General features: G+C 46.7%; 1 protein-coding gene across 1 annotated transcript in view; it reads right to left on the bottom strand.

Moving 5' to 3' along the window:
* Positions 1-13,450, bottom strand: part of LOC120052282 (DENN domain-containing protein 5B-like) — a 45,960-nt gene extending 32,510 nt beyond the window's left edge. Inside the window, exons 1-2 of the mRNA XM_038999111.1 lie at positions 13,111-13,450; positions 4,079-4,188 (exon numbers count right to left, since the gene is read on the bottom strand). Of these exons, the coding sequence (XP_038855039.1) occupies positions 4,079-4,188; positions 13,111-13,222 (222 nt within the window). The 5' untranslated portion in view covers positions 13,223-13,450. The remainder of the gene's footprint in view (positions 1-4,078; positions 4,189-13,110) is intronic.
* Between the last annotated feature and the right edge of the window lie 4,850 nt (positions 13,451-18,300).

Raw genomic sequence — 18,300 nt, 5'->3', positions numbered from 1 at the left:
AGCCCCCCTCTATCTTGTACTTGCATAAATGCTTCTTTGAAATTCTGGCTGCCTTGTTATCCCATAAAAATGGAGTTACTATTGAATCCAGTTTCTTAAAATAGCTTTGTGGTATGAAATTGGGTAGACATTGGAAGAGGTAAAGAAACCTGGGTAATACAACCATTTTAATAGCGTTTATACGACCAACCAAGGAAATAGGCAGAGTTTTCCAGAAATCTATATTTTGTTTAAGCTGATATATTTTCATGTCCCAATTCACTTTCAATAGCTGGTCAAGGTCTCTTGTCACTACAATGCCAAGGCTTGTGAACTTGTCCCTCACTGTTCTAAACGGGGTAGATTGCAGAAATTGCATATCCACAGGCCGTGATATTGGCATCAACTCACTTTTTTGCCAGTTTATCTTGTAGCCAGAGAAGGAGCCGAATGTGTTTATCAAGTTAAGTAATGGTGGAATAGAAGTTTTAGGCTTGGACAAAAACAAAAGAACATCGTCTGCATATAGGGAAATTTTGTGCTGTGTGTCTTTTATTTTAACAGAAGCTATATCGGCACATGCCCGAATGCGAGTAGCAAGGGGTTCCATGGCTATAGCGAAGAGAGCAGGCGAAATAGGGCACCCCTGTCGGCACCCCTTGAACAGGCGGAATGACTGCGACATTTCCTGATTGGTCACCACGGACGCCATTGGGTGTGCATAAATAATTCTTATCCAATTAATAAATTCCTTTCCAAATCCGAAATGCTCCAGAACCGACATCATATACTTCCACTCAATCTGATCAAACGCCTTCTCTGCATCAAGAGCTATTACCACTGCCTCAACTTTATGATCATGATACATTACGTTGAAAAGGCGTCTCAAATTGTAGTATATATGTCGGCCCGGGATAAAACCTGTCTGGTCAGGGTGTATGATGTCGGAAATATATTTTTTCAATCGGTTTGCCAATATCTTTGTCAACACCTTGTTTTCTATGGGGAGTAACGACACGGGGCGATACGACGACATCTCCATGGAATCTATCTTTTTTCAAGATCAGGGCTATTGTAGCCTCATACAGTGTTTGCGGGAGTTTGGTATTTTCTTTGGATTGTTGAAACATTCGCAGCATAAGTGGAGATAGACTAGCGCAGTACTTCTTATAGAATTCTATTACATATCCATCGGGCCCAGGGGCCTTGCTGTTTGGAAATTGTGCTATCGCTGTGTTAATTTCATCTAAGGTTATCCCTGCATCGAGTGCGGCAGCTGCCCCCCTGTCTAGTTTAGGAAGTTCACATTCAGCGAGAAAGCGTTCCATAGTTTGTGGATCAGTAGCATCGCATTTTGATTGGTATAGCTCTGAGTAAAACTGTGCAAAGCATTTATTAATGTCCTGCGGATCTGTTACTATTTTACCCTTCTTGTCTTTTATTTTGTGAATAGCTCTAGATGCTTGTACATGCCTTAGCTGTCTTGCTAATAATTTATGTGGTTTGTCCCCCAGTTCAAAATAACTTTGTTGCGTTCTAGCAAGTAAAGAGCCCACCCGTTTCGAAAGGATGGTATTGTATTCATACTTTAACTTTGTGATCTTCTCAAGGACTGTATACGAGGAATTTGTCCTAAAAACGTTCTCCTGTTCCCCTAACTCTCTTTCAATTTCTCTCAGCCTAGTATTGGCACGTTTCTTCCTCTCTGATGTATAAGAAATAATGTAACCTCTAATCACAGCCTTTAGAGATTCCCAAAGGGTGGAGTCGTCAACATCCCCCGTGTCGTTAGTACTGAGGAAAAAGGCAATCTGCTCCTTCAAATACTGACAAAAAGCCTCATCTTTCAACAGGTATGCGTCTAAGCGCCACGGTCGCCGACCTGTCGACATATTGTCGAGTTTCAGCACCATGGACAGAGGAGAGTGGTCCGTAATTAGAATGGGGTGATAGGTAACCGACTCAGCTGCTGAAATTAGTTTGGAGTCCAACAAAAAATAGTCAATTCTGGAATATGATTTATGAACTGATGAAAAGAAAGAATAATCCCTGTCTGTTGGGTGCGTCAGTCTCCAAATATCGACAATGTTAAGGTTTGTCATCAATGTATTTAGACAGACACTGGCATTTGATTGTTGAAGTGACCTTGATAGCTGTTTATCTAAAAGAGGATCTAACGTACAGTTAAAGTCACCTCCAACAATAACACTTGTATCCGAGATATTTGGTATGGCCTTAAATACCCTTTGAAAAAATAATGGATCATCGAAGTTGGGTCCATATAAATTGACCAAGGTTATTGGTTTTGAATTCAGTGTACCAGCCACAATAATATACCGACCATTAGGATCTGAAATCGAGGTTGAGTAAACAAAAGGAATGTTTTTCCTTATCAGGATTGCTACCCCTCTCGCTTTTGCATCAAAGTTAGACTGGTATATCTGACCGATCCAGCCGACTCGTAGCTTGGCCTGCGCGGAGCGTTTAATATGAGTTTCTTGAAGAAGCACTATGTCAGCACCCAGTGATTTAAGATGAGAAAAAACCTTAGCTCGTTTCACGACATGCCCTAATCCATTACAGTTCCAGCTGACTATCTTTATTCCACCTGGTCTACTCTGTGCTCGGTCACTATGTGGCATTTCTTATTTTAAAGCAAATTGCTGCTGTCATACAAAACCCAGAAGAAAAACGTCCCGCCGTGCGGGAGCTTGTCATGCCACCTGTATTAATAAACGTGAACATAAAACACAGACCCCATCCCCCCTCCCGTCCCTTTACTGAGTGACTTCCCCAAACGAAGCACTCCTTGGCTAACACACAAACGTTAGGGTGTCTAGACATAAAGCTTGAACTAACTCGTCCTCTATAGATGCTCCGCATATAAACTAATATTAAATAACACTTAACTTAACTCTCACGTTAGGGGGTGAGTGGCGCTAAAACATGACATGCCAAACAATGCTATATTAGCCACAACATCTCACCTATCATATAAGTCCCAATTTCTGATCTTCTGATCGAAAAGACATAGGCCGGAAATTCAATTCACACACATTCCTGGCCTGTATTTGGCCATTTAGCCTGCTGGCACAGCCGTTCTGTATCCTCAGCCGGGGAGCTTGCTTGTCAAGAACAGATCGGCCTCTTTTGCGTTGTCAAACGTACGTGTTGATCCCTCGACTGTCACCTTAAACCGGGCTGGGAAGAGGAATCCATATCGGATGTTGGCCGCCCTGCATTTGTTGCGTACCTCATCATACTCTTTCCGTTGGTTCCTCACCTCCAAGGTAAGATCTGGGTAGAAAGACACCCTGGCTCCGTTGTAGTTAAGGGGGAACTTTTGACTAGCCAGCTTGAGGATGAGATCCCTGGTGTGGGGATAGTGCAGCCTTACAATGAATGGCCTTGGTGGCCCGCCCTTGGCCGGCTTTGTTGCCTGTGCTCTGTGTGCGCGGTCGATCAGGATGGCCGTTTTGAAGTGTTCACTCCCCAGCAATGCCGGTATCAGCTCCGAGACAAATTCAGTGGGTTTCCCTTTCTCAGTGTCCTCCTGGATCCCACATATTCGGATGTTCTGGCGTCTTGAATGCGACTCGAGCATTTCCAGTCGGGCCTTCAGGGTTTTGTTGTCATTTTTGAACGTTGCGCACTGTTTCTCTATGTCCTGTAGCCTGGCCTCGTGATCGATTGTCGTCTGCTCAACCTCGTGCACCCTTCCCTTAGTTGCCTTCACAGTTTCGGCCAAAGTCCCAATACTCTTTGAGATATCAGCCAACCTTGTGTCCACCTTCTTGCTTAGTGCGTTTATGGCCGCCAGTATGTCACGTTGAGTAGGATCTGTGGGGAACTCTTGGAAGCTAGCCTCTTCAGCTAGCTCCTCGTGGGTCGGCGACGTTGAAATTGGTTCGTTGTCTATCTCCTTCCAATTATCTTGTTTAGCGCCCCCTTTTTTGTTGCCTTTTCCCTTTGTCATATTTGTTTGAAGTTATAGGTTGTGAGAGGTTAAGATAAATATTAATTTGTTTCAAAATTGAGCGGAGCTCTAGCAATGCACGTCTACTCCATAGCACGCTCTCTAGCGCCCCCCCTGTCTTACCATGTTGACTGCATCTCTGTTGAAGGGACTCCTGTCTGTGCTCTCAGGGTAGTGGGACAGAACCTTGGACTTGAAGGACCTCCGGATGGGGCTCTGCTCAAAGCCCTCACCTAGGAAAGAGATGAGAGAAGACGGACAGATGTTGAAATAGAGAGAGGGAGGGTAGAGACAAAGAGAGTGATGAGCATGTCAGCGTTGAAATACTGGCACAGACAAAATCAGAGGGACAAGTGACCTTCATCGCCACACTGAATTCTTAATAAAGGGACATGGTGGAGAACACTGTGGTTACCAGACAGGGTCAGGATTTAATAGAGACAGCACACCCGTTTATCCTGAATTTGACACCAGCTAAAAACCCTGTGTGTGTTTAATCCCTTTATTGAGCGAGAGGTGAGATTGTAGAGGGTTGAGGCAGAAGCAGTGAGACCAGAGAATGATCTTAAAAGGTAGCCCGCTAGCCATTTTTTACATTTACATTTAAGTCATTTAGCAGACGCTCTTATCCAGAGCGACTTACAAGTACATACATTCATACTTTTTTGTACTGGCCCCCCGTGGGAATCAAACCCACAACCCTGGCGTTGCAAGCGCCATGCTCTACCAACTGAGCCACACGGGGCCCATTTTCAGACAGGGCTAGTAGAAATTGTAGAAAGGTGAGACAGAGGGGTGGTCCTACAGTGAAGAGGGGAAGCCCTGGGAGACCCAGATCACAACCACCCCAGAGGAGCTTCCACAGCAGCTGCTGCACCCTCCACCCCCTCACGCTGCACCCTCCACCCCCTCACGCTGCACCCTCCACCCCCTCACGCTGCACCCTCCACCCCCTCACGCGGCACCCTCCACCCCCTCACGCTGCACCCTCCACCCCCTCACGCTGCACCCTCCATCCCCTCACGCTGCACCCTCCATCCCCTCACGCTGCACCCTCCATCCCCTCACGCTGCACCCTCCATCCCCTCACGCTGAAAATGAGTAAAGAGGTTGTAGAAGCAGGAGCAATGCACAGAATTGATCCCAAATTAACGGTACATGCTGAACCTGGGGCCTGATAAAAAAAAATGATTATCCTTGGTTTGGCACTGAAGGGAGGGAGAGAATTCCTTTAAAAAATTAGAGGCCGTTTGAGTGCGTCACCAGTGACATGCATTTCCTCTGACCTTGATGTATTACCTTGTCTGCCTGATGCATCTCCTGCCTCTCACTGTCCCCTGTGTCAGCTGCCGGATCCGCTTACATAGAGAGCTCTGTGTGTGTGTGTGTGTGTGTGTGTGTGTGTATGTATGTATGTATGTATGTATGTATATAAATAATTATCCTCGTGGGTACCAGAAAATCCACAAAAGTCCCCACAGGGAAAGTAAAACAAGAAATTGTACCAAGTGGGGACATTTCCCATGTCCCAAAGACAAAGGCTATTTTAGGCTTAGGTTTACAATTATGGGTTAGGGTAAGGAAAAATAGTAGTTTGAATGGAAATAAGATGTTAGGTCCCCGCAAGGATAGTAAAACATATCCTGTGTATGTAGGACACAGGGAAGTACACTCACTACCTCATTTAAAGCAACACCATCACTCTCCTTCCCTTGAGGGCACCACTCTTCACAATACTACTCTGCCTGGCATTTGGACACACACACACACACACAAAAACACTCGCTGCTCAAAAACACATCTTGTAATCTGATGCTTTGACGCATATCCACTTATCCAGCCAGATTCCAGCATTCCACCTGCTTCTCCGATGACGCACGGAAAGCCGAGAACAGTAAGGATGCCGAAGGCAAGAGACGGAGCAAAACTGAGAATTGCTTTACTTTGAATCAGGCTGGTGGGTGGGTAGTAATGAAGGTTGGGTGCTAGGAAGAAAAAAAAACATCCTGAAATGCAGGACTACCTGAAAGTGTCCAAAAAGAAACGCTTGTATTCGCTGTCCATTGCGTAACGTTCTGCTACTGTGTGTGCACTATTGAATACGACTCTGGTGGGTGGGTTGTACACGTGCAATGTTATGAGAACAGGGCAGCCATGTTGGATATCAGTGTGATAAGGAAGAGATTCAGAGCTGGTATTAAAAACAACACCATCTTGCTGAGTGTTGTACCGTACCGATTCTCTATTTGATTTTAAATCAAGGGACACGGCATGCAGAGATGTGATGAGTCATCACAGTGTGGTCTTTGTGTTAATCTACCAGGCCTTGATCTTCCTCAGGGCCTCGTCGTCAAGAAGAAAACTATGTCTGGTTGCCATGGTAGCCGTCTCCGCTGGCGTTACGGTTATCATGGCCTTGAAGAAGCCAGTCATCAGCTGACGCAATTAGTTGGGTGAACATTCACACACACACACACACTCAGCCATTAGGGGTTGACACCATGTACAGTACACACACACAGTGTGAAAGCTCGATTTAACCCGAACCATGCCTGGGATTGTAATTTGGGTTTCACTGCTCAGTGCTCATGTGGACTCGTTGAACCGGTTCTTCCAATGCCTTACCATGACCCATTTAAAAACCCAAGCACTTGAAATGAATAGCTTCCAGAGTGTTGTGTCAGAGATGGAAGGCAAATATTAGGAAGTTGCTGACCACATTAAAGATTTTAAGGAGAGAAAGAAAGAGAAATGGAGAGAGGGGAAGAGAGAAATGGTAGGAGGCGAGGGGGTTCAACTGACAGAAGTGGGATGGAGAGATGTAGGAAAAGAAAGCGGGAGATAACAGGAGAGATGGTGAAGCAGGGCGCGAGGGAGGCTTGTTATGGTTCTGTGGATGAAAGATTAAAACGGTGCCTCGGTTAGGCTGTGTGACTATCTCCTCAAAGCACTGAAATCAGCTCAGCCCACTCCAGAGAGCCTGCAACAGATCTGCTGGCCGGGGTAACACACTACCGAAACACATTTAACCCTTCATGAAGTAACACCAGGGAAAGCAAGATTCTCCTACGTACATGTATGCTCCCACCACGAGGGATCAGTGGTTACTCAGAGGAAGGACAAAAGATAGAAAGAATGAAGGATAAAGTGAATTTGCGTCAGAAGAGGGCCTCAGTCTCACAGTTCCACTCCAGGGACTGCAACGTCACCGTCTCCCAGACACTGCGCGGAATCTCAACACCACAGGATCCCACTCCAGCAGGGATGGATTTCTCAAGGGGAGTTTAGTCAGAGTCACGACAGTACTCAGCCTCAGTAAGAGGACCATGTTATGCCACATATTACCATTTCATTATCAAACTGGAGTCTTTTTCAGTAGGCACACTTACAGAACAAAAATAAAATGGGAAGGCAGTACAAGACCTTGTCAAGCCTTTTTTTATTGGACTTGGTTTGTTGAGAAATGTTTTAAAACATTTTGATATGGTGTGCCCTAATGAACATTGCTGATTGATCACAGGATGACATCTGGTTTTCATTGGTCTATAGATGTAATGTTTGATGTTAAAGAAGATTCCAAACACATACAATTTCATAGGATCTAGACTGTTAAAACACCCAGTTCTCATACAGCAGATATGCAGACAGAGGAGGGATCTGACGCCTAAAGACGAGGCGCCTATGATGAAACAGCTGACATATTTGAACATATGATTAACAGTCATACGCAGCTTTCCATCCTTCAAACAGACAGATAGAGACAGGGATGACTGGATGAGTGAGAAGAGAGATGCATTTCATCCTTGCCTAACTCAATTGCTCCACCACATTCAATTCATCATACCCTCGGAGGGGCAGATGAGGAGGAGGAGAACGAGATGGAGGTGGGTTGAGATATGAAACGACAGAATGAGCAGACACTGCCTCTCATACACTGAGCAGACACTGCCTCTCACACTGAGCAGACACTGCCTCTCATACACTGAGCAGACACTGCCTCTCATACACTGAGCAGACACTGCCTCTCATACACTGAGCAGACACTGCCTCTCATACACTGAGCAGACACTGCCTCTCATACACTGAGCAGACACTGCCTCTCATACACTGAGCAGACACTGCCTCTCATACACTGAGCAGACACTGCCTCTCATACACTGAGCAGACACTGCCTCTCATACACTGAGCAGACACTGCCTCTCATACACTGAGCAGACACTGCCTCTCATACACTGAGCAGACACTGCCTCTCATACACTGAGCAGACACTGCCTCAATTACAATGAGCAGACACTGCCTCAATTACAACAACCTCCTACGTCTGTCTCCTGGTTGAATAAATGTAGCAGATGTGGTTTGTCAAACAATGCTTTCTCAAATGATATCTAACCTTGCCCCCAGACTGGAAGACGTGTGTGAAGGCTTTCACACAGAGGGATAACACATTCTTGAGAACGGACGACTCGGGTTTGATCATTTGATTGATTGGTTACAGAAGCAACTAAGAGTTCACAAGATAAAAATGCAATGTATAGTCACCAGCCTTTCATATTCAATTGTATGGAACATAGCCCAATCGGATTTCAACAGTCCATCCTTGCCTTCCTGTTTGCGACATTTCAGCATCCCTGAACATCCCACTGTGGTTCCCGTCTGACACTGATGTCATTCCCTGTGACAGTCACCCGTCCGTTTGGAGCCGGGAGCGGAAACCATGGCGACCCGGCATTCCAGCCGGGAACATCATGTGAAATTTGATTAGGGCTGCAGAAACAGAGGCATCTATTGAGGGGCCAACAAGAGCAGATTGTTTCTTTATAAGTCACTCTCCAAATACAAACACACATGAAAATAAGACGTCTCTCAAAAAAACATTCACCATCGACAGATATGCAGACACACACACACCCCTCAAAGCAACAGATTTATCTACCGACACACACAAATCCATGAAAGGCAGTGTTGCCTTGCTGCAGCAGAGAGTAGTATGACCTGATGTTACATAAGCAGACAGGTGAAGGCCAGATCCACTAGCACCAGCAACCCCCCTCCGTTCTTTCCTATTCACTGCCAAACCTGATAAGGTGATCCTCAGCAGGGGGTGTTGTGAATGTGAGGGGGTGTAAGGGTAGGGTTTTTCACATCCTGACACAAACACCAGGCTAGATAGGATGTATGACGACAGTCTTGGGGGGTTAAATGTGTCCGGTTACCACCCCACCATGTTCCCTGGAGACCTATTCTACAGAGGATATTCTGCCTTGGATGCTCAGTCCCCTGTCCTGTCCTTCTCACCCACCTCCACAAAGAATACAGGGTGTGACTGTGTTCTGTGGATTTGACAAGATGGTGCAGATTGTTCTATTCTGAATAACGCATTCCTTGCCTCTTCCTCACTTTGGATTCTCCATAGTAAGTCCCGTATACCAGAGCTTGCAAAATACCATTTAAACACCACAGGGATTCTCTCCCAGCCCCCTCTCTTTTAATCCTGTTGGTGTCAACAACCTGAGGGATGGAAAGAGGAACATCTATTCTATACATACACTAAGGTTGGAGACATTGAAACTCGTTTTTCAACCACTCCACAAATTGCTTGTTAACAAACTATAGTTTTGGCAAATCAGTTAGGACATCTACTTTGTGCATGAGAAGTAATTTTCCCAACAATTGTTTACAGACAAAATATTTCACTGTATCACAATTCCAGTGGGTCAGAAGATTACATAAACTAAGTTGACTGTGCCTTTAAACAGCTTGGAAAATTCCATAAAATGATGTCATGGCTTTAGAAGCTTCTGATAGGCTAATTGACATCATTTGAGTCAATTGGAGGTGTACCTGTGGATGTATTTCAAGGCCTACCTTCAAACTCAGTGCCTCTTTGCTTGACATCATGGGAAAATCAAAATAAATCAGCCAAGACCGCAGAAAAAAATGGTAGACCTCCACAAGTCTGGTTCATCCTTGGGAGCAATTTCCAAACACCTGAAAGTACCACATTCATCTGTACAAACAATAGTACGCAAGTATAAACACCATGGGACCACTCAGCCGTCATACCGCTCAGGAAGGAGACGCGTTCTGTCTCCTAGAGATGAACGTACTTTGGTGTGAAAAGTGCAAATCAATCCTAGAACAACAGCAAAGGACCTTGTGAATATGCTGGAGGAAACAGGTACGAAAGTATCTATATCCACAGTAAAACGAGTCCTATAACAACATAACCTGAAAGGCCGCTCAGCAAGGAAGAAGCCACTGCTCCAAAACCGCAATAAAAAAGCCAGACTAGGGTTTGCAACTGCACATGGGGACAAAGATCGTACTTTTTGGAGAAATGTCCTCTGGTCTGATGAAACAAATATAGAACTGTTTGGCCATAATGACCATCATTATGTTTGGAGGAAAAAGGGGGAGGCTTGCAAGCCGAAGAACACCATCCCAACCGTGAAGCACGGGGGTGGCAGCATCATGTTGTGGTAGTGATTTGCTGCAGGAGGGACTGATGCACCTCAAAGTAGATGGCATTATGAGGAAGGAAAATTATGTGGCTATATTGAAGCAACATCAAGACATCAGTCAGGAAGTTAAAGCTTGATTGCAAATGGGTCTTCCAAATGGACAATGACCACAAGCATACTTCCAAAGTTGTGGCAAAATGGCTTAAGGACAACAAAGTTAAGGTATTGAAGTGGCCATCACAAAGCCCTGACCTCAATCGTATAGAAAATTTGTGGGCAGAACTGAAAAAGCTTGTGCGAGCAAGGAGGCCTACAAACCAGTTACACCAGCTTTCATTAGGAATGGGCCAAAATTCACCCAACTTATTGTGGGAAGCGTGTGGAAGGCTACCCAAAACGTTTGACCCAAGTTAAACAATTTAAAGGCAAGGCTACCAAATACTAATTGAGTGTCTGTAAACTTCTGACCCACTGGGAATGTGATGAAAGAAATAAAAGCTGAAATGAATCACTAATACCATTCTGACATTTCATATTCTTAAAATAAAGTGGTGATCCTAACTGACCTAAGACAGGGAATTTTTACTAGGATTAAAATGTCAGGAATTGTGAAAAACTGAGTTTAAATGTAGTTGGCTGTAAACCTCCGACTTCAACTGTACATACATACATAGATAAACAATCTCATATTTGAAATGATAAAGGAGGATTCAAGAAAACTACACCGTGAAGACGATTTTCTAAAAGCAGTCGGTGACTGATTACCTAACGATCAACTGCTGGGGGAGAACAAATGGTGGCGATTCAACATTTAAAAGAAAAAGAAGATTTAACAGAAAAATATGACTGACGATATTCTGGTCAGAGCCGATAGGAAGGCCACCCACTGCTTTAGACATTCATCTTCGCTGTCTTTTCTCTTAGAGATAATATCATGAAAGAGTCTAGCCATATAGCTCTGGAAGTGACCACTTCCCCCCTCAGGTTTCAGGCACAACCGCAGCAGCACTGTGGTTGACTGGCATGGTCACCATGGCAATCTGACACCCTCCACCACTGCATCCAGGAGACCTGACCAGAAGTCCGACAACCACAAAGGAGTTGGCTACAGAAGAAACAGACTGGCAGCTACTCAGGGCGGTGTTCACTACTCAGGGCGGTGACGATACCAGTATCGCAATACTTTTTCCATGGCAAAAATTAAAACAAAGCGGACTAAACTATTTGGTCCTTTAAAAACCTGCTGTATGTAAAATAGTGTAGTGTAGCATGGGACATGAATCAATGTGACATAATGGTAATGATGTTTCCAACATTAGGGCTGTTTCCCTAAAGGAGTTAAATCCGCTTTGTGTTTTGTCTCCTTGTCACGATACTAACGAGTATCACCTTACTGGTATCGTCCCAGCCTTAATGGGTATACCAGTTCCCTACAGGCACGAAACAGAAGAATCTGAAAAGGAGTAAAATGAACTTGTACTATCTGAACTTGTGAGGTCTAAGGTGATGGATTGGCGCCTCTGCCCCAGCCCATCTCCTCCCCTGATGATTCCAGTCTCACAGACCACCATCCGCCTCCCAGCCCATCTCCTCCCCTGATGATTCCAGTCTCACAGACCACCATCCGCCTCCCAGTCATCTCCTCCCCTGATGATTCCTCGCCTGATGATTCCTCCCTGTCTCATCCTGTGGTGCATTTGAGTGCTACTAGCCTGGGTCATGTTCATTGATTATGGCACAAAATTTTTTTTTTTTAAATGTTGAGCAACAGGAAGAAAATAAAAAAAGTTTGGATAGTACAAGTTAATCTCACTTCTTTTCAAATAGTTACCAGGTAGAACAGAAAACCAGCAGGCTCTGGACCTCCTAGGCCAACTTCAGTCCTGACTGGTGTCACTTTCACCCCAGCTAATACACCCAACTCCAATAATCTTCAGTTTAAAATGCAATTAGTTCAAATATTTAAAAAGCTATCTTTGCTAGAGATGGGGAAGTGTGACACCAGTCCAGCCCAGAATACCCTGGCCTACATGGTTGGTATCAGCCATTCTCCTCTAATAACTACACAACCCCATCCCCCAGGCAGTGATGTGGGTAGTGTTCAGCAGACTTGATAATGACAATAAAAACACAAATGATGCTGTAATCATGGATATATATAGGCCAGGGATGGAAGCTCTAGTTCTCAGGGGCATGGCCCCAGTCAACACACCCGACTCCAATAATCAACTAATCATGATCTTCAGTGTATAATTCTCAGCTGTGTTTGTTAGGAATGGAGAGAGCATGACAATACTCCGGACCCGAGGACTGGAGTTCCCCATCAGTCAAAATTGCATTGTGTTAAATATGAATTGATTGAGAAGGCAATTTTAAGGGATTTCTAGATCTTCTCAGCTGTGACTGTCAACACAATAAACACTCGCAGCTGACCGTCACAGTCTCAGCTGTTTTCCTGACGTCTCACCGAACCTGGATGGATAGGCACCATTGCACTTCTCACCTGACTGGGCTCGATAAAAAATGTTTTAAAAAAAAATCGGACGGTCGCCTAGTCACTTTGATAAATCAATTGATTGAAGACCTCTTTGGGATTTCACCTTCAATTGCGTTGGCAAATTCGGGAGTTAACGTTATTTTTTAAATTATTAGTCTATATTATGCTATAATAGGCTATCAAAAAACAATATTTACCAGTTAATTCTTCGGGTTCTAGACCAGTCTCCGTATCCAATCCACACACAACGAAGTACTGAGCGAAGCGGCACGAAGCCGAGCCTGTGGCAGAGGTAACCCCGCTCATCATCGGTTTAGATGTGGTAGGCTACTCCGTCCGTCTCTATTCCACGCTCTGGATCTCCATAGTGTAGCCTACGCAGGTCAAGTGAGAACAAACGTTAGACTCTTATTCACGTTTCAAACTAACTCCTCGTATTATATTTGGGATGAAATGTGCTCTTCTGTTCTCCGTCCACGGTCGGCAGCCTAGTGTCAGCCCGTTTTTGAATGTGTTGTCGAGGCACAGGCAGCCTATTTTTGGGAGGATTTCAATTGCGTCTCCTTGCATACTCTCTCCACGCCTCCTTCTCAAAACCCATTGGATGAGAAAGCCAGAGGTTCCTCCCCTCTGACCTTCTCCTCCAATGGGTTTTGAGAAGGAGAGAGGATACGAGGAGGACACTATTGAGATTTTCCCAAAGTGTGATAAGGGGAGGAGGGGAGAGAAAGGAAGGGAAGAGATGGAGGGAGAAGAGAGGGAGTGGGGAAGAGAGGGAGGGAGGGAGGGGGGGAAGGAGTGAGATTGAGAGGAAGAGAGAGAGGGAGGAGGGGGGGAGAGAGAGGGAGGGGAAAGAGAGGGAGAGAAAGGAAGGGAAGAGAGAGATGGAGGAGGGGGGGAAGAGAGGGAAGGGGAGAGAGCGGGAGGAGGGGGGTAGAGAGAGCAGGGGGAGAGAGAGAGAGGGAGGAGGGGGAAGAGAGAAAGAGAGGGAGGAGGGGGAAGAGAGAAAGAGAGGGAGGAGGGGGAAGAGAGAGGGAGGGAGAGGAAGAAAGAGAGAGAGGGAGGAGGGGTGGGAGAGAGAGAAGAGGGGAGAGAGATTGAGGGGAAGAGAGAGAGAGGGAGGCGGGGGGAAGAGGGGGGGAGAGAGAAAGAGGGGGGGAGAGAGGGAGGAAGGGGAGAGAGAGAGGGGGGGAAGAGAGAGATTGAGGGGAAGAGAGAGAGAGGGAGGAGGTTGGAAGAGCGTGAGAGAGAGGGACAGGAAGAAAGAGAGAGAGGGAGAAGGGGTGGAAGAGAGGGAGGGAGGGGGAGGGAAGAGCATGAGAGAGAGGGACAGGAAGAAGAGAGAGAGGGAGAAGGGGTGGAAGAGAGGGAGGGGGAGGGAGGGGTAAAGAGAGAGAGGAAGGGGGGAAGAGAGGGAGGGGGAGGGAGGAAGGGGGGAAGAGAGGGAGGGGGAGGGAGGAAGGGGGGAAGAGAGAGAGGAAGGGGGAAGAGAGAGAGGGAGGGGGAAGAGAGGGAGGGAGGGGGAAGAGAGGGAGGGGGAAGACAGAGAGAGAGAGGGATGGGAGAGAGGGAGGGGAAGAGAGAGAGAGGGAGGGGAAGAGAGAGAGGGAGGAGGGGGAAGAGAGAGGGGGAGATGGAGGGAGGAGGGAGGGGGGAAGAGAGAGAGCGGGAGGAGGGAAGAGAGAGAGGGAGAAGGGGTGGAAGAGAGGGAGGGAGGGGGAGGGAAGAGCATGAGAGAGAGGGACAGGAAGAAGAGAGAGAGGGAGAAGGGGTGGAAGAGAGGGAGGGGGAGGGAGGGGTAAAGAGAGAGAGGAAGGGGGGAAGAGAGGGAGGGGGAGGGAGGAAGGGGGGAAGAGAGGGAGGGGGAGGGAGGAAGGGGGGAAGAGAGAGAGGAAGGGGGAAGAGAGAGAGGGAGGGGGAAGAGAGGGAGGGAGGGGGAAGAGAGGGAGGGGGAAGACAGAGAGAGAGAGGGATGGGAGAGAGGGAGGGGAAGAGAGGGGAAGAGAGGGAGGGGAAGAGAGAGAGGGAGGAGGGGGAAGAGAGAGGGGGAGATGGAGGGAGGGAGGGAGGGGGGAAGAGAGAGAGCGGGAGGAGGGAAGAGAGAGAGGGAGGAGTGGGGAAGAGAGAGGGAGGAGGGGGAAGAGAAAGAGAGAGGGGGAGGGGAAGAGAGAGAGAGGGAGGGGAAGAGAGAGGGAGGAGGGAGGAAGAGAGAGAGAGGGGAAAGGAGAGAGGGAGTGGGGGAAGAGAGAGTGAGGGAGGGGGGAAGAGAGAGAGAGGGAACAGAGATAGAGGAATGGGGAAGAGAGAGAGAGGGAGGGGGGGAAGAGACAGAGGGGGTAAGAGACAGAGAGAGGGGGGAAGAAAGAGAGAGAGGTGGTAGAGAGAGAGAGAGAGAGAGAGGGGAAGAGACAGAGAGAGGGGAAGAGAGAGAGAGAGAGGGGGTAGAGAGAGGGAGGGGGGAGAGGAAAAGAGATGGAGGGGGAAGACAGAGAGAGAGGGAGGGGGGTAAGAGAGAGAGACCTCAAAAGGCCTGTGGTGTTGATGGTATCCTCAATGAAATGATCAAATATACAGACAACAAATTCCAATTGGCTATACTAAAACTCTTTAACATCATTCTTAGCTCTGGCACGTTCCCCAATATTTGGAACCAAGGACTGATCACCCCAATCCACAAAAGTGGAGACAAATTTGACCCCAATAACTACCGTGGGATATATGTCAACAGCAACCTTGGGAAAGTCCGCTGCATTATCATTAACAGCAGACTCGTACATTTCCTCAGTGAAAACAATGTACTGAGTAAATGTCAAATTGGCTTTTTTCCAAATGATTGTACGACAGACCATGTATTTTCCCCCCTCACACCCTAATTGACAAACAAACAAACAAACAAACCAAAAACAAAGGCAAAGTCTTCTCATGCTTTGTTGATTTCAAAACAACAAGTGTGCGGTTAAAATAGGCAAAAAAACACACACATTTCTTTCTTCCCACAGGGCTGTGGGGTGAGACAGGGATGTAGCTTAAGCCCCACCCTCTTCAACATATATATCAACGAATTGGTGAGGACACTAGAAAAGTCCGCAGCACCCGGGCCTCACCCTACTAGAATCTGAAGTCAAATGTCTACTGTTTGCTGATGATCTGGTGCTTCTGTCACCAACCAAGGAGGGCCTACAGCAGCACCTAGATCTTCTGCACAGATTCTGCCAGACATGGGCCCTGACAGTAAATCTCAGTAAGACCAAAATAATGGTGTTCCAAAAAAGGTCCAGTCGCCTGGGCCACAAATACAAATTCCATCTAGACACCGTTGCCCTTGAGCACGCAAAAAAACGATACATACCTTGGCCTAAACATCACAGGTAACTTCCACAAAGCTGTGAACGATCTGAGAGACAAGGTAAGAAGGGCATTTTATGCCATCAAAAGGAACATACAATTCGACCAATTAGGATCTGGCCAAAAATACTTGAATCAGTTATAGAACATATTGCCCTTTATGGTTGTGAGATCTGGGGTCCGCTCACCAACTAAGAATTCATAAAATGGGACAAACACCAAATTAAGACTCTGCATGCAGAATTCTGCAAAAATATCCTCTGTGTACAATGTAAACTCAGCAAAAAAGGAAATGTCCCCTTTTCAGGACCCTGTCTTTCAAAGTTAATTTGTAAAAATCCAAATAACTTCACAGATCTTCATTGTAAAGGGTTAAAACACTGTTTCTCATGCTTGTTCAATGAACCATAAACAATTAATGAACATGCACCTGTGGAACGGTCGTTAAGACACTAACAGCTTACAGACGGTAGGCAATTAAGGTCGCAGTTATGAAAACTTAGGACACTAAAGAGGCCTTTCTACTGACTCTGAAAAACACCAAAAGAAAGATGCCTAGGGTCCTTGCTCATCTATGTGAACGTGCCTTAGGCATGCTGCAAGGAGGCATGAGGACTGCAGATGTGGCCAGGGCAATAAATTGCAATGTCTGTACTGTGAGACGCCTAAGACAGTGCTACAGAGAGACAGGACAAACAGATGATCGTCCTCGCAGCGGCAGACCACATGTAACAACCCCTGCACAGGATCGGTACATCCAAACATCACACCTGCGGGACAGGTACAGAATGGCAACAACAATTGCCCGAGTTACACCAGAAACGCACAATCCCTCCATCAGTGTTCAGACTGTCCACAATAGGCTGAGAGAGGCTGGACTGAGGGCTTGTAGGCCTGTTGTAAGGCAGGTCCTCACCAGACATCAACGGCAACAACGGGGACAAACCGTCGCTGGAACAGACAGGACTGGCAAAAAGTGCTCATCACTGACGAGTCGCGGTTTTGTCTCACCAGGGGTGATGGTCAGATTCGCATTTATCGTCGAAGGAATGAGCGTTACACTGAGGTCTGTACTCTGGAGTGGGATCAATTTGGAGGTGGAGGGTCCGTCATGGTCTGGGGCGGTGTGTCACAGCATCATCGGAGCTTGTTGTCATTGCAGGCAATCTCAACACTGTACGTTACACATTATTCCATTTCTGTTAGTCACATGTCTGTGGAACTTGTTCAGTTTATGTTTCAGTTGTTGAATCTTGTTATGTTCATACAAATATTTACACATGTTAAGTTTGCTGAAAATAAACGCAGTTGACAGTGAGACTGTCACGCGGAATGACGCTGAAGAGACGAAGCAGGTACGGGGAGTAAACATTTAATAAATAACAGACATATAACGAGACAGGCCCAGCGTCAGCAAACAGAAACTAAGACAAGAAACAATAAAGGCAGCAGCCTAACATACGAAGCATCGGGAGTACTGGCGTTCCAGTTGGAATGGTGGCAGCGGCTCTGGGTCGCCATCGATTGAACCGGGGATGCCTAGCCAGCTCGTCAGGGTTCCACGCCCTAGCTGGTTCGAGAGGTTTCCTTGCCCCGGTTGGCTCGGAGGGTGCCCATCCCATGTCGGGCCTCAGCCGGATCGTCAACTTTTGTGCGCCCAACCGGTCCAGGAGTGTTTTGTTTGTGACATCGGGGTGGATTCCGCCGCCGATGGAACCGGGGGTACCTCAGCCAGCCATACGGCGTCCCAAGAGGGAGGGGTACTGTCACGTCTGCTCCCGCTCTTCCCTTCCCCTGGTGCTTGAGGGCGCCAGATTACCGTGCATCACACACTCCTGCCATCCATCACGCATATCTGCCTTCCCTCGTCACTCGCATCAGCGTTATTGGACTCACCTGGACTCACTTATCACATGTTCATTTCCTCCCCTATATTTGTCTGTTCCCTGCTGCTGCATTGATTGTTTCTTGTCTTAGTTTCTGTTTGCTGACGCTGGGCCTGTCTCGTTATATGTCTGTCATTTATTAAATGTTTACTCCCC

Source organism: Salvelinus namaycush, chromosome 8, assembly GCF_016432855.1.
Source record: "Salvelinus namaycush isolate Seneca chromosome 8, SaNama_1.0, whole genome shotgun sequence".
Taxonomy (NCBI): domain Eukaryota; kingdom Metazoa; phylum Chordata; class Actinopteri; order Salmoniformes; family Salmonidae; genus Salvelinus; species Salvelinus namaycush.
The sequence above is the reverse complement of the archived record's forward strand: the minus strand, read 5'-3'. Positions and strand labels throughout refer to the sequence as shown.